The following is a 14,838-nucleotide window of genomic DNA, read 5'->3' on the forward strand; positions in this document are numbered from 1 at the left end:
GCTGCCTCACCACCCCTAAACATCCACATTGTGCAGTGTAGTTTCCACATTATGTCCACAGACTTCCCATAAACTCAATGTACCGGTTTATAATGTCATGCCGTAACTATTAGTTTATTTGACTACTTTCTCTTTCAGGTTACTCAGTCGGGTAGCTTATAGACAAAGTATTATAGAATGTGACTTTTCCTTTCCAGTTTTTCCTATGAAATTTCCATGTCAGTTTTTCCAAGCTGCATGGTGGTTTTACTCAATTTTTCCTGGAGGGTTTGGTGGTGGTGGGGGCCTTCTTGCTTTATATCCTTATCCTTCAGCATGTAGAATTAGATCTTGTAGTCATAGTTTTCTCTGTAACAAGCAGCCTCGAAAGGACCATAAGGTCTGTTGCTGTTTGCTTTCCTATGTAATACCGGTACTGTTAAAAATTCTCCCCCCCCTCTCTCTCTCTCTCTAGCGTTAAAAGCTTTGTGAATTAATTCGAATACTACGTATGTATCCACAAGACAAGCTGTGTGTGTGTGTGTGTGTGTGTGTGTGTGTGTGTGTGTGTGTGTGTGTGTGTGTGTGTGTGTGTATTTTTTCCTGTCCTTTTCCTCGTATAGATCTCTTTCAGTCAATCCATCCATTTATCTAACCATCAATATTATGTTTATGTAGTTCAGTCTATCTATAAATCTGTCCATTCCTTCCATCCATCCATCCATCCATCAGTCGTCAGTTAGGTAGTCTGCTGATACACCTAGGAATCTGAGACTCCATACCTCCACCAGTGCCAGTCAAATTTTTAACATCATGTAGGTTATAATTTTTTGTTTACACCAGACGAATGCTTTTACGATCCTACACGGTCACTTAATTCTGTGGTCTTAGTCTGCCTTCTTTCATTAATTCAGAGGGCGCATACCTCATCCAGAAGCCACCAGATTTTGTTGAAGACCAGTAACAACTTTTTTTTAGATATATTATACACAGACAGACACCAGTGACTACAATACCCTCTCCAACTTTCTTCGTCAGAGGTAATAATGTCCACACGTCTGATTTGTTATCCATCCTTACGTCCATCCATCCATCCATCCATCCATCAGTTATAGTTATTTCATTTAAGTATTTCTGTCCATTCATCGCCCCATCCATCCATCCACCCATCAACCCATCCATACAGTTAGCCATCCATCCATCCACCCATCCATTCACCCATCCATCCAGTTAGTTACCCTTCCATTTTTTCATCCATTCATCCATCCATTCTTCCATCGATCTATCCATCAACCTCTCCATCCAGGCAGGCAGCAGCCATCCATCCACCCACCTGTCTACCTACCCATCCATCCCTCTCTCCCTCCATCCATCCATCCATCTGCTCATCTATCCATCCATCCACCCATCCATCTATCCATCCACCCTCTCACCCACTTACTCACCCATCCACTCATCCATCAATCCAGCCATCTATCCACCGATCCGTCCTCCCATCCACCCTTCCCTCCCTCCCTCCCTCTCACCCACCCACCCTTCCCTCCCTTCCGCCATCCATCCATCCATTCATCCATCCATCTCTCCATCCATCCATCCATCCATCCACCTCCAGACCGCCTGCTAACAACTCAGTTCACCTTAATTGACAGAGAGGTATGATTCCCACACGGGTCAGGATTTACGACATGGTAGGTGGGTTGGTTGATTGGTTGGTTAGGCCAGGTTGGGTTGATGGTTGAGTTGATTGGTTGAGCGGGTTGTTAAGTTGGGTTGGGTTGGGTTGGTCCGTTGTGTGGGTGGTGGGTTAGGTTGGGTTGGGTTGGTTGGATTGGGTTTGATTTCGCTCAGGTTAGGTTGATTTGTTGGCTGGAGAGACTGGGTTGATCGGTTGGTTATGTTATGTTGGGTTGGTTGGTTGGTTGGTTGGGTAAGGTTAGGTTGGGTTGTTTACCTGGTTAGGTTTGTTTAGACTGGGTTGGGTTGGTTGGTGAGGTTTGGTTGGTGTGATTGTTTTTTTTGTGTGTGTGTGTGTGTGTGTGTGTGTGTGTGTGTGTGAGGAAGAAGGAACCAAAGGCCGCGAACCCGCAAAATTGTTCCTTCCAAGAGAAAAACAAAATACAAGAGAGAGCCAAATTCAAGATCCGATCATTTCGAGATGCCTGGACACACTGCATTTGAAAGACTGAGATCATAGGAAGCAGGAAATACAGACAGAAGGAGACAGTTCCAGAACTGACCTGTTGCATAAATGAAGGACTGGGAATAACGGATAACTCTTGCTTTAGAGAGTTGGACAGAAAAGGGATGAGAGTTTGCAGCTAGATGGGTGCTACGTGCCTGTCGTAGAGGTGGAGGAATGCATGCAAACAGTTCAGAGGAGCAGTGACCACTGAAGTAGCGATAGAAAAGAGATAAAGATGCAACAGTGAGGTGAAGAGACAGAGGTTAAAGGGAGTCAGTAAGAGGAGGAGAGTTAATGAGACGAAAAGCCTTTCACTCCATCCTATTGAGAAGAGCTGTATGTGGGGAGCATCCCCACACATGAGAGTTGTACTCCACACAGGGGCAGATAAAACCCCCGTATAGAGTCAACAATTGTGCAGGGGGTAAAGAAAGAACGGAGTCAGTTTAACACACCTAATCACTTGGAAGCAGATTTTACAAAGGATGTAATATGATCTTTCCAAGATAAGTCCCGCATAAATGAAACCCAATGCATGTTCAAGGATGATACAGGATTAAGCTGAATATTATTAAACATTGGTGGGTATACCTGTAAACATTGGTGGGTATACCTGTGGAAGATTTTGTTGGGTTGATAATTGTAAAAATTGAGTCTTTGATGCATTAAAAACAAGATTATTTTTACCCCAGTCAGAAATATGAACCAAGTCAGACATTAGGTGTGCCATAGCCTCATCTCTTGTTTGCTGAAGTAATTGCTGGGATGGACATTGCGGGAACCGAATGGAAAGGTGAAGGGTGGAGTCATCAGCGTATGAGTGGATAGGGTTAGATGTACAACTTAGAAGGTCATTGATGAATAAAAGGAAGAGAGTTGGTGATAGGACAGAGCCCTGAGAAACACCACTGTTGATAGATCTAGGAGAAGAACGATGGCCGTCTACAACAGCAGCTATAGAACGCCCAGAAAGGAAGCTAGAAAAAAATGCACAGATAGAAGGATAGAAATCGTAAGAGGGCAGTATGGAAACAAAAGATTAATGCCAGACTCGATCGAAAGCCTTTGAGATGTCAAGTGCAATGGCAAAGCTTTCGCCAAAGTCCCGAAAAGAGGATGACCAGGAGTCTGAAAGGTAGGTGAGAAAATCACCAGTGGAGCATCCCTGACGGAACCCATACTGACAATCAGAAAGAAGGTTGTGATAGGAAAGATGCTTTAAAATTTTTCTAATAAGAATTGACTCGAAAACTTTTGAGATACAGGATGTTAAAGCAATTGGACGATAGTTAAAGGGTTGGGAATGGTCACCCTTCTTTAGGACTGGCTGAATGAGAGCACACTTCCAGCAAGAAGGAAAGGTACAAGTTGACAGACAACGGCGAAAGAGGTTGCCTAGGCAAGGTGTAAGCACAGAACAGTTCTTGAGAACAACAGGAGGGACTCCATCAGGCCCATATGCCTTATTAGTATGGAGGCCTGTGATGGATGAAAATACATCAGCTGAAGAAATTTTAATGTCAGCCATGAGGAAGTCAGAGGGGGGAAGTAATGGAGGAACAGCACCGGAATTGTCTAAGGTGGAATTGGAGGAGAAAGTCTGAGCCAAGAGATCTTCTTTATCAGTAGAAGAAATAGCTACAGAGCCATCAGAGTAGAAAAGAGGAGGGAAGGATGATGAGGCAAAGTTGTTAGAAAGGTTTTTGGCAAGGTGCCAGAAGGAGCGGGAAGAATTCAAGTTGGAGAGTTGAGAGCATTTAGTATGGATGAAATTAATTTTGGCAGAGCGAAGAACAGACTTAGCACGATTCTGGGCAGAAACGTATAAAAGATGTGATTCAGGGGTGGGTTGGCTCCGGTACCTTTTATAGGCCCTCTCCTTGTTGTGGACAGCATTAGAACAAGCATAATTAAACCAAGGCTTTCTTGCATTAGTCAAAGGATATGAGAAATGAATGTATGCTTCCATACCTGAGAGAATAACCTCCATAATGTGCAAGGCACACCCAGATGGCTCCCGGCCATGGAAGCAATAATCATTCCAGGGAAAATCAAAGAAGTAATGCCTGAGGGCCTCCCAATCCACAGCTCCAAAGTGCCACAGACGACGTTTCTTTGGAGGGTCCACAGGCCATACCAGAGCGATAGGACAGGTTAAGGTGATAAGGTTGTGATTGGAGGAGCCCAACGGAGAGAAAAGATTAACAGTGTAAGCAGAAGGATTAGTTGTATGGAAGAGGTCAAGTATGTTGGAGCTCTCTCCAAGGCGGTCAGGGATATGGGTAGGGTGCTGTACAAGCTGCTTTAGGTCATTAAGGATAGAAAAGGTGTAGGCTTGTTCACCAGGTGGATCAGTGAAAGGAGAGGAGAGCCAAAGGTGGTGGTGAACATTGAAATCTTCTAGAATGGAGATTTCAGAGAAAGGAGAAATGGATAGAATGCATTCCATCATAGAAGTTAGATAGTCAAAGAATTTTTGATAGTCAGTAAAATTAGGAGATAAGTAAACAGCACAGATATATTTTGTCAGAGAATGACAGGCAAGCCGAAGCCAGAGTGTAGAGAATTCAGAAGAACTGAGTTCAGGAACACGGGAGCAAGATAAGTCGTTGTGTATATATACGCAACAGCCACCTTTGGCTTTGAAATGAGTATAGAGAAAGTAGGAGGATACAGAAAAGTGTCTGCTGTCAGTTGCCTCAGACAGCTGAGTCTCAGTTAGAAAAAGAAGGTGAGGTTTAGAGGAGGAGAGGTGGTGCTCAACAGAGCGAAAGTTAGAGGAAAGGCTGCGAATGTTGCAGAAATGAAGAAGAAGAGAGTCAGACAGTGGTTCCAGGCAGCTTGAGACGTCACCGGGAGAGTGGCAGAAGGTGGGGGCATTTATGGTCCACCCCCCCTGGGGACTCCGAAGGCCACGTGTTGTTGTGCTGCCATGATTTTTTTTAATTTTGAAAAGGAAGTGTGGTGTGTACTGTGCATGTAGTTTGGTGTTGATAGTTAAAGAAACTTGTATTGGAGAGCATGCTGGCCTACTCTCTGTGTTACTGAGACGCTGAAAAAGTTCAGCAAAGGTGGATGGTCGGGATCTAGTCCCGAGGGCTGATGAAACGGGAGCTCCAGCTCTCTCTGTCATCAGCTTTCCATCCACATTCAGAGTACTGCCCTGCTCGATTGGTGCTACAGTCTGCTCCTGGTTGGCTGATTGATAAGGTTAGGTTAGGTTAAGTTGATTTGGTTGTTTTCGTTATTGGTTAGTTAGTCAGCTTCGATTGGCTGTTTAGACCCTTAACCACGGGGCATCACTTTCGTGACACTTGGGAGCAAGGGATCATACTGCAGGGCGTCACTTTTGTGATTCTGTGTTATTTTGAATTTGTCTGGGCTTTCAAGTGGTGGCTTTTATCATCTATCAGTACTGCCAATGTCCAACACTAGTCAGCACTCCTAATTTCATCTGTACTCCCATCCATTGTTGACAATTTAGCCATTTCTCCCCATTCTTGACTCCCCTCCCTACCTCCCCTCCATTACCCTTTCCTCTCACCTGCCCGGCCGTGCTACGCTAAGTAAATCTTCCCTGGAATTTTCCACTGATTCCATCCATTGAAATAAGCCCTATGTCCTATTCTTATACCAAATAATATATAACAAAAAGAAATAAGGTAAGTGAGAGTGCTATACACCTGGAATTGGCTAATTATCACCTGACAACACCTCATGTGCACTCGTTCGCTAATTTTCGCTGTTTATTTCCCTTTGAGATATGCCATATAATCTATTTTTGTCATAAAAAAATATATAAGAAAGGAAGGGAGAAGCCTAAGTGATATTTACATTCACCTGGAACTACCTAATTTATTATGTATTGTTTAGATTTCCTGCCAATCATTTGATAGCGTATATATTAGTAGCTGTCACCAGGCTGACATTGGCAGTATTGCACTCCCCCTAGGCAGGCCACCACACTGTATTCTACGCTAAGTAAATCTTCCCTGGAATTTTCCACTGATTTCATCCATTGAAATAAGCCCTATGCCCTATTCTTACACCAAATGATATATACAAAAAAGAAATAAGGTAAGTGATAGTGCCATACACCTGGAATTGGCTAATTATCACCTAACAACACCTCAAATGCACTCGTTCGCTAATTATCGCTGTTTATTTCCCTTTGAAATATGCCATATAATCTATTCTCATAATAAAAATATATATAACGAGGGAAGGGAGAAGCCTAAGTGATATTTACATTCACCTGGAACTACCTAATTTATTATGTATTGTCTAGATTTCCTGCCAATCATTTCATAGCGTATATATTAGCAGCTGTCACCAGGCTGACATTGACGGCATTGCACTCCCCCTAGGCAGGCCACCACACTGTATTCAGTTTACTGTCGTCTTTCAAGGTGAAAGCACGTCGGTTTCGCGCCTGTCAAATTCCGCCACTTTTTAGCCCCATGCAAAAGGTCCTGTGACCTCTACCCCCTACTAAACCTCGTGTGGAAAGAGGTAAAGGGCTAAGTGACTGCTGTGGAACGTGAACTGGCTAATTTGTCAATGAAAATGATAGAGAGTGACTACGATCTTTCTGGTGAGTAAAATAGTGCAAGTGGAAATGTAAATAATGTGTAAACAATGTGTAAACAGCAAGTGAAAGCAATGAATGTAAATATAAGTGAACAGTGGAAAATAGTTTTATAAGTTACTGCAAGTGACAGTGCCTAACACAGTGTAAATAAAATAGAAATGTAAATAATGTAAATAAAATAGAGAATGTAAATAGAAATGTAAGTGAGCAGTAATATAAGAATACGAGTATATATACTAGGAGTAATGAAAGTGAAAGTTTCACTGTAGCATGTATGAATACTATGAGTTATGAAAGTGAAGGTGAAAGTGACAGATTCACTCTCAACACTAGTATACAGGAGGAGAAAGTGAATGCTACGTATTTTACTGAAAGAGAAATTGAATGCCTACAGTGACAATAAACTACTATTACTGAAAGAAACTTATGGATAAAGACTGTAGATATATATAATGTTATATAGTAATAGAAATATAAAGTGTGAGTGTTTTTAAGAATAATAAATGACAGAACACCAGCGGCGAACGAGTGCAAGTGGGAAGGTCATATGCGCTAGTAATTTTCATTGCTTTCATTGTTTTATCATTTTTTTTTTTTTTTTAGTATGGATTCCAAACTATTTGAGAATCAAAGAATAGTGTTTCTAGTGATAATATCAGGCTGTGGTAATCATATTACGGGTTGTCAGGAAGTGTAAAGTGGAGACTTCGTTACCCAACTTCAGAGGTCTCCACAAGTCCTAAGGTACTCGACGAAGGCTCAACAAACATCCCAGGAGAAAGCTGAAGGTATGTGCCATAAGCATATTTAATTTTAATATTCTAGGGCTAATAACTGATTTTTGGAAAATATTTTAAGAGTCTGTCAGAGCGCGAACATGCCCGCGGGACACGCAAGTCAAAGCAAAACAAGCCCGCAGTTTAGGGGTTAAACACCTAGCATTACACCAAGACTTTTCATCTTTTCCTTTGCACTTCTTCGTGACTAGCACCAAGCTCAAGCAATAAGCTCTTCTTGCTGCTCAATAGTCAAGATGGAGAGATGGCAGTTTTAGGCCAAGTTAGAGTAAATAGCGGTTATATGGCTCCACTCTCAAAGGCATTGCCAGGACTCGACATGTATTCCATAGCACTTCATCGTGGCTAGCATCGGATTATACCAATTAACATTTCTTTTACATATATTTATCTATATTAAGACTCCTTAATCCTGTTAGAGATGGCCACAAAGAAATCGCCTCCACGTCCCTCAGTCCTCTGCCCTTTTGCTGCCCTCCCTGCCAACTAACGCCCCCTCTCTCATATATTTCACTCCATCCCTCCACCCCCTCCTCGGTCTCCCCATACCTCTTCTCCTTCTCTACTTCACTCACAAATACTCGTCTTCTCAGTCTCTCGCGCTCCTTCCTCTCCACATGGCCAAACTAAATGTATTTCTCTTAACTCTTTCTATCACATCCTCATCTACACCACAACACTCCCTCACTTCCTCATTTGTCAGTCTGTCTCTCCATGTACCTCCACAAGCTCCTCTGAAATAACTCATTTCCACTGCTCTCACTGTTGTGTCCTTCCAATAAGGTGTAAGCTTCATTTCCATTTTAGGTTAATGTGTTACGTAGATTAATCTATTAGGTTAAGTTACGTTCGTTCTCTTAGTATCAGGTTAGGTTAGTGTGTTACGTAGATTAATCTATTAGGTTGTTACGTTCGTTCTCTTAGTATCAGGTTAGGTTAGTGTGTTACATAGATTAATCTATTAGGTTAAGTTACGTTCGTTCTCTTAGTATCAGGTCAAGTTGGTGTGTTACGTAGATTAATCTATTAGGTTAAGTTACGTTCGTTCTCTTAGTATCAGGTTAGGTTAGTGTTTTACGTAGATTAACCCCTTAACCGCGGGGCGTCACTTTCGTGACGCTCGGCTACAATGGATCATACCGCGGGGCGTCACTTTTGTGATTCTGTGTTATTTTGAATTATCCCGGGCTCTCAAGTGGTGGCTTGTATCATATATCAGTACTGCCAATGTTCAACACTAGTCAGCACTCCAAATCTCATCTGTACTCCCATCCATTGTTGACATTTTAGCTATTTTAACCCCTTCCTGACTCCCCTCCCTACCTGCCCTCCATTACCCTCTCCTCTCACCTCCCACGCCGCGCTGCGCTACGGAAATTTCCCCCTTCTCTTTCCACAGATTTCATCCATTGAAATAAGGCCTATGCCCTATATTTTTACCCAATAATATATACCAAAAAAAAAACAGGTAAGTGATAGTGTTATACTCCAGAAATTGCCTAATTATCACCTGACAACACCTCACGTGCATTCATTCGCTACATTACCACGGTAATTTCCCCTTTGATTTATGCCTTGTAATCGATGTCTGTAATAAAAATATATATCAGAAAGGAAGGGAGAATCCTAATTGACATTTACAGTCACCTGGAACTACCTATTTCTATATTTATTGCCGAGATTTTCTACCTATAAAAAATTAGCATGTAAGTTAGCAGCAGTAAGCCTAAAGTGTCATTGTCAACCCTTCCCTTCTCAGATAATTTACCCCTTCTTGACTCCCCTCCCTACTTGCCCTCCATTACCCTCTCCTCTCACCTCCCACGCCGCGCTGCGCTACGGAAATTTCCCTCTTCTTTTTCCACAGATTTCATCCATTGAAATAAGCCCTATGCCCAATATTTTTACCCAATAATATATACCAAAAAAAAAAAACAGGTAAGTGATAGTGTTATACTCCTGAAATTGCCCAATTATCACCTGACAAAACCTCACGTGCATTCATTCGCTACATTACCACGGTAATTTCCCCTTTGATTTATGCCTTGTAATCGATGTCTGTAATAAAAATATATATCAGAAAGGAAGGGAGAATCCTAATTGACATTTACATTCACCTGGAAGTACCTATTTCTTTATTTATTGCCGAGATTTTCTACCTATAAAAAATTAGCCTGTAAGTTAGCAGCAGTCAGCCTAAAGTGTCATTGTCAACCCTTCCCTTCTCAGATAAGCCGCGGCATTTAGTTCCTTGTCCTCCACTGCAGAGACAACATGTCGCACTGCGCCCGCCATTCCTGCCGCTTCTGCGCCCATTGCAAAGGGCCCCGTGACCTCTACCCCCAAGAAAAGTGTTGAGGCAAGCAGGAAAGGCCTCAGTGACTCTGCAGTGGCACGAGAACTTGCTGAATTGTCGATGATAATAATGGACAGCGATTTTGACGATTCCGGTGAATCGTGTGATGAGCCGGGTGAACTTATCGCGCCAGAAACAGCGACAACAAGTGCTCCTACCAGTGAATCTGTGTGTAGCTCCAAGGGAAAGGAGCCTTTAGTGCAGGAAGGAAAAGAATTTGGGAAGGGAGTGAAAAGGCGGCGTGTTAGCCCCAGAACAATGCCCCCACGTGACCCAGCCCGCCATGAGTCACGAGATCATTCACCTCCCCGTTCCCCAAGCCCCGCTTTACTCATCTCGTCATCATCGTCGGCTGAGTTATCTCCGGAGTCTTCGTCGTCGGAGTCACCACCAGCATCAACAGTGAAGGCCGGCCGTAGAGGTAGAGGTAGATCTAAGAGAGTGAGAAGTAGTGTAGCTAGTAGGGTAAGGGCTGCTAGTGCTGTATGGCAACCTAGGGTCCAGTGCGAGTGACCTTGACCGTGATAAGCCTCCCTCTCAGCCAACCTCCACCACCACCACCACCACCATCCCTCCCACCGCCACGCCAGGGAATCCTGGACGCCTTCGCGTGGACGGAAGGGTCAGATTTTGTCCCCGAAAACCTGGTTTTCGATGAGAGCTCGTCAGGAGTTCAGCCTGCCTTCACTATGGACGAAAATGCTGAGTGTGTCGACTACCTTTTGGCCTTCCTAGATGACGAAGTCATGCAGCACATATGTGATGAGACTAACAGGTTCGAATCACAACGTGCTGCTAGTGGTACAGGTGCAGCCAAGATGCAACAGTGGACCATGCTGGGAGTGCAGGAGCTGTATGTGTTCTTTGCCCTCATGCTTCTTATGCCACACTCCAAGAAGCATGAGTTGGAAGAATACTGGTCCATGGACCCCTTACTACCCTCACCGAGCCTTCAACAAGTACATGGCCAGAGATCGCTTCCGGAACATCATGGGAAACCTGCACTTTGCCGACAACGATGTACCTTCCCAAACCGACCCACTCTGGAAGATCCGGGAGATTCTGAACAGAATGAAGGATAAGTTCATGTCATTCTTCCACCCATTTCAGAAGGTTGTCATTGATGAGTCCTTGGTTCTGTTCAGAGGACGTCTTCGGTTTGTCCAGTACATTCCAAGCAAACGCCATCGCTTTGGAATTAAGTTCTTTGTACTGTGCGACTGTAAGACGGGGTACATCCTTGACTTCGTCATATATTCAGCCAGCACTGTCGATCTCGATAAAACACACCCCCTTGGCTTCTCAGGCTGTGTAGTGAAAGTGCTCCTAGAAAAGTATTTTGAGTGGGAATCATGTGCTGTATACAGACAACTACTATACAGCACCGAAACTTGCCAAATACCTTTCTGAGCACGGCATTGGCTCCTGCGGCACTGTCAAAAGTAATCGTGCCAACTTCCCCAAATTCCCAGAGGCAGGAAACTCGCAGCGAGGAGACGTGCACCTCCGCAAGTCTGAGAAGATGCTGGCAATACGGTGGCATGACAAGAGAGTCGTGCACATGCTCACCACCGTACATAAGGGGGAGATGAGAGACAGTGGGAAGGTCGACCGTAGGACAGGCGAACCTGTGATGAAACCTGATGCTGTGTTGGACTATAATATAAACATGCGGCTGGTGGACAAGTCCGACATGATGATTGGTGAGATCGACTGCCTCAGGAAGAATACTAGGTGGTACAGGAAAGTTTTTCTGCATCTCATAGATATGACGATGCTGAACGCCTTCATCCTGTACAAGATGAAGGTAAAGCCACCCAAGTCCTTCTCCCTGAGGTTGTTCGCCAGGACTTGTGTCCAGCAGCTGCTGGAAAAATATGGTAAGGTGCAAAGCAGCAACTCCAAGGCGCCATCCAGTTACACTTCCCGACCGACTTGAGCAGAGGGCGTATATGGAGCGGCACAGACTTGAGCTAATGCCTGCCACAGGGAAAAGGAAGGCTGCGATTCGCAGGTGTCAGGTATGTGCGCATACCACACGCCGCACACCTGATCATAAACGCACCTCTTGGCAGTGCGCTGAATGCCAGGTTCCCCTCTGTGTAACCTGCTTCTTCGATTATCACAGCCAGAAGCAGTTCTAACAGTGCAAGTGTGGAAGCAGAATTATTTGGAAAAAATGTGTAAATAATGTGTAAATAATGTGTAAATAGCAGGTGAAAGCAATGGATGTTCAGTTCATATGATTGAACAGTGTACTATAGTTTCATCTTACTGAAAGTGACAGTGAATAACATATTGTAAGTAAAATAGAAGGGTAAATATTGAAAATAGAATAGAAAATGTAAATAGTAATGTAAGTAATTAGTAATATAAGAATATGAGTACAAATAATTTATGTTATAACAGTGAGAGTGAATCCGTGGCTCTCTACGTATTTTACTGACTGAAAAATAGAATGACTTCAGTGACAATAAAATAATACGACTGAATGAAACTTATGGAGAAAGACTCCAGATATATATAAGTGTGATATAGTAATAGAAATATAAAGTGTGAGGGGTTTTATGAATAATAAATGACAGAGTGCCTAGAGCGAACTAGCGCAAGTGCGGCGATCAGACGCGCTCGTAATTTCCATTGCTTTCACACTGTTTTTTTTTTAGTATGGATCCCAAACTACTTGAAAATGGTAGAATAGTGTTTATAGTGTTTGTATCTGGCTGTGGTAATCATATAACGGGTTGTCGGGAAGTGTAAAGTGGAGACTTAGTTACCCTACTTCAGAGGTCTCCACAAGTCCTACGGAAACTGACGAAGGCTCAACAATCATTCCAGGAGAAAGCTGAAGGTATGTGCTATAAGCATATATAATTTTATTATTCTAGGACTAATAACTGATTTTTAGCAAATATTTTTTGAGAGTCTCTCGGAGCCCAAATAACCCCGCGGGACACGCAAGTAATTGGTAAACAAGCCCGCGGTGTAGGGGTTAATCTAATACGTTAAGTTACGTTCGTTCTCTTAGTATCAGGTTAGGTTAGTATGTTAGTCAGTTCGGTTAATCTGTTAGGTTAGGTTAGGTTTGTTTTCTTAGTATGAGGTAAGTTTAGTTTGGTGGTCATTTAGGTTAGTCTGTAAGGTTAAGTAACCTTTACAACAATAAATATTTCAATCAGTTAGGTTTGTTTTCTTAGTATAAGCATGTATCAACTCACATGTCCACCTCTCTCTCTCTTTCTCTCTCTCTCTCATATTCTGTATATTGTACACATTCCTATGTGACCTTCATTGACATCGTTGGCCTCTTCCTCAGCGATTTATTCTGCACTGTACAAACCAGTACTAACCTTTTATCTGTATGTATCTGATGCAGACCGTGTCGATATTTAAAGAATGCTAAATTTATTGCTAATGAAGAGGTAACACGTAGCCTTCCAGCCTTCCATGGCGCTCAGAAATTATATATATATAAAATGCAGTATAATGCCACAGGGGGCGACCCAACACACCCACAAGGAGCCCATAGAGGAGCAACGACAGCGCATCGGGACTCTGGGCGACAACGGCAAAAGTCCGCCCAGGCCGCGCTCCCCTATGACCCGGAGCTCGCCCGCCGCCACCATAGCAGGAATACCAGACTACCTTCCAGGCGAGCCTTCCCCAACCAACATCAGGGTGGAACTGTTCCTCCACCTCCTGCCAGCACCCCTGAGATTGCCTGTTGCCACTTGACCCTCCTTAAGGAGATGGCCTGTGGCCAGTCTGAGGGAAATTAGGAGACGGCCTGTAGCCACTCCCACCTTCGTCAGGAGAAGGCCTGTAGCCGCTCCCACCTTCCTCAGGAGACGGCCTGTAGCCGCTCTCAAGGTGCCCTTCTCAAGAGAGCCTATAGCTGCTCAACCCTCCTGAAGGAGACGGCCTACAGCCGTTCTGAGGGAAATCAGGAGACTGCCTGCAGCTGCTCTGAGGGAAATCAGGAGACGGCCTGCAGCTGCTCCCGTCTTTGTCAGGAGACGGCCTGTAGCCGCTCCGAAGGTGACTTTGGATCTGTTGGTAGCTGCTCTCTTACCAAGGCCATGGCCAGTAGTCAGGACTTGGTGACGGCCTGTAACCGCACCCCTAGAAGGCCATGGCCGGTAGCCAGGCCCTACAGCAAGAGACAACCTGTAGCCGGTCCTCCATCAGGAGCTGACCCCTGTTCTCCCATCCACGACTCAGAGGGAGTCCCCAGCCTGGAAGAATACTGGAGAGGCCCCGTAACTTCCCCCGGCCTCATCTCCCTGCAACCAGCTCTGGAGAAGACCCACCTGACGGACCCTGACGTAGGCCAGTGCCGCAGCCTCTTCCTGATGACACTGCCGAGCACCGGGGACCGCAGCCCTTGGGAATCCCAGACTTCCCCCAGGACCCCCGGGCAGGATCTCCACACACCCCAACACCGGAGATCTTCATCCTTTGTCAGGTGCCTGAGCGAGAAGTTCAGGCAGTTGTTTGGCCCCAGCCCTGAGGGTCGTACCCCAGCCCCCAGCCCTGAGACCGCAAGGCCCTTCGCCACTCACAGCCCCGGACAAGAGAGGACGCCCCCATGCGTGATCCCATAACCTCTGGATGCAGAGGCCCCCGGTGGAACCCAGCCCCGTCAGTAGTAAGGCTGTGACACCTTCACCGCCCTTATACCTGATCGCCACGACGCCCAGATCAGAAAGGAGTAACAGTGATAGCACAGTGTCCATGACTAGGTGACATCAAGGCAGAGCAGTGAACTAACCTCATAACGGAAGTCAGTAACAAAGCACCAGTGGTAATATCAAAGTGGTGGAGTGAGTAAAGTGACAGTGCAACCGTGAACGTGGCAACACAGTCTATTATAGTGAATACGCTACCATCAGATAACACCTCCTAATACTAAAACCATACACAGACCCCAGTG

At 44.6% G+C, this 14,838-nt stretch overlaps 1 protein-coding gene across 1 annotated transcript in view; it reads right to left on the minus strand.

The window, feature by feature from the left end:
- The window catches only part of LOC145411950 (heparan sulfate glucosamine 3-O-sulfotransferase 3A1-like), a 63,794-nt gene extending 49,287 nt beyond the window's left edge, over positions 1–14,507 (minus strand). The window contains exon 1 of the mRNA XM_080281919.1: positions 14,468–14,507. Coding sequence (XP_080138045.1) covers positions 14,468–14,507 — 40 coding nt within the window. The remainder of the gene's footprint in view (positions 1–14,467) is intronic.
- Positions 14,508–14,838: the final 331 nt, after the last annotated feature.

Source organism: Coenobita brevimanus, chromosome 91 (genome assembly GCF_032717465.1).
Source record: "Coenobita brevimanus isolate Jiangsu-jjx chromosome 91, ASM3271746v2, whole genome shotgun sequence".
In the NCBI taxonomy this organism is placed as follows: domain Eukaryota; kingdom Metazoa; phylum Arthropoda; class Malacostraca; order Decapoda; family Coenobitidae; genus Coenobita; species Coenobita brevimanus.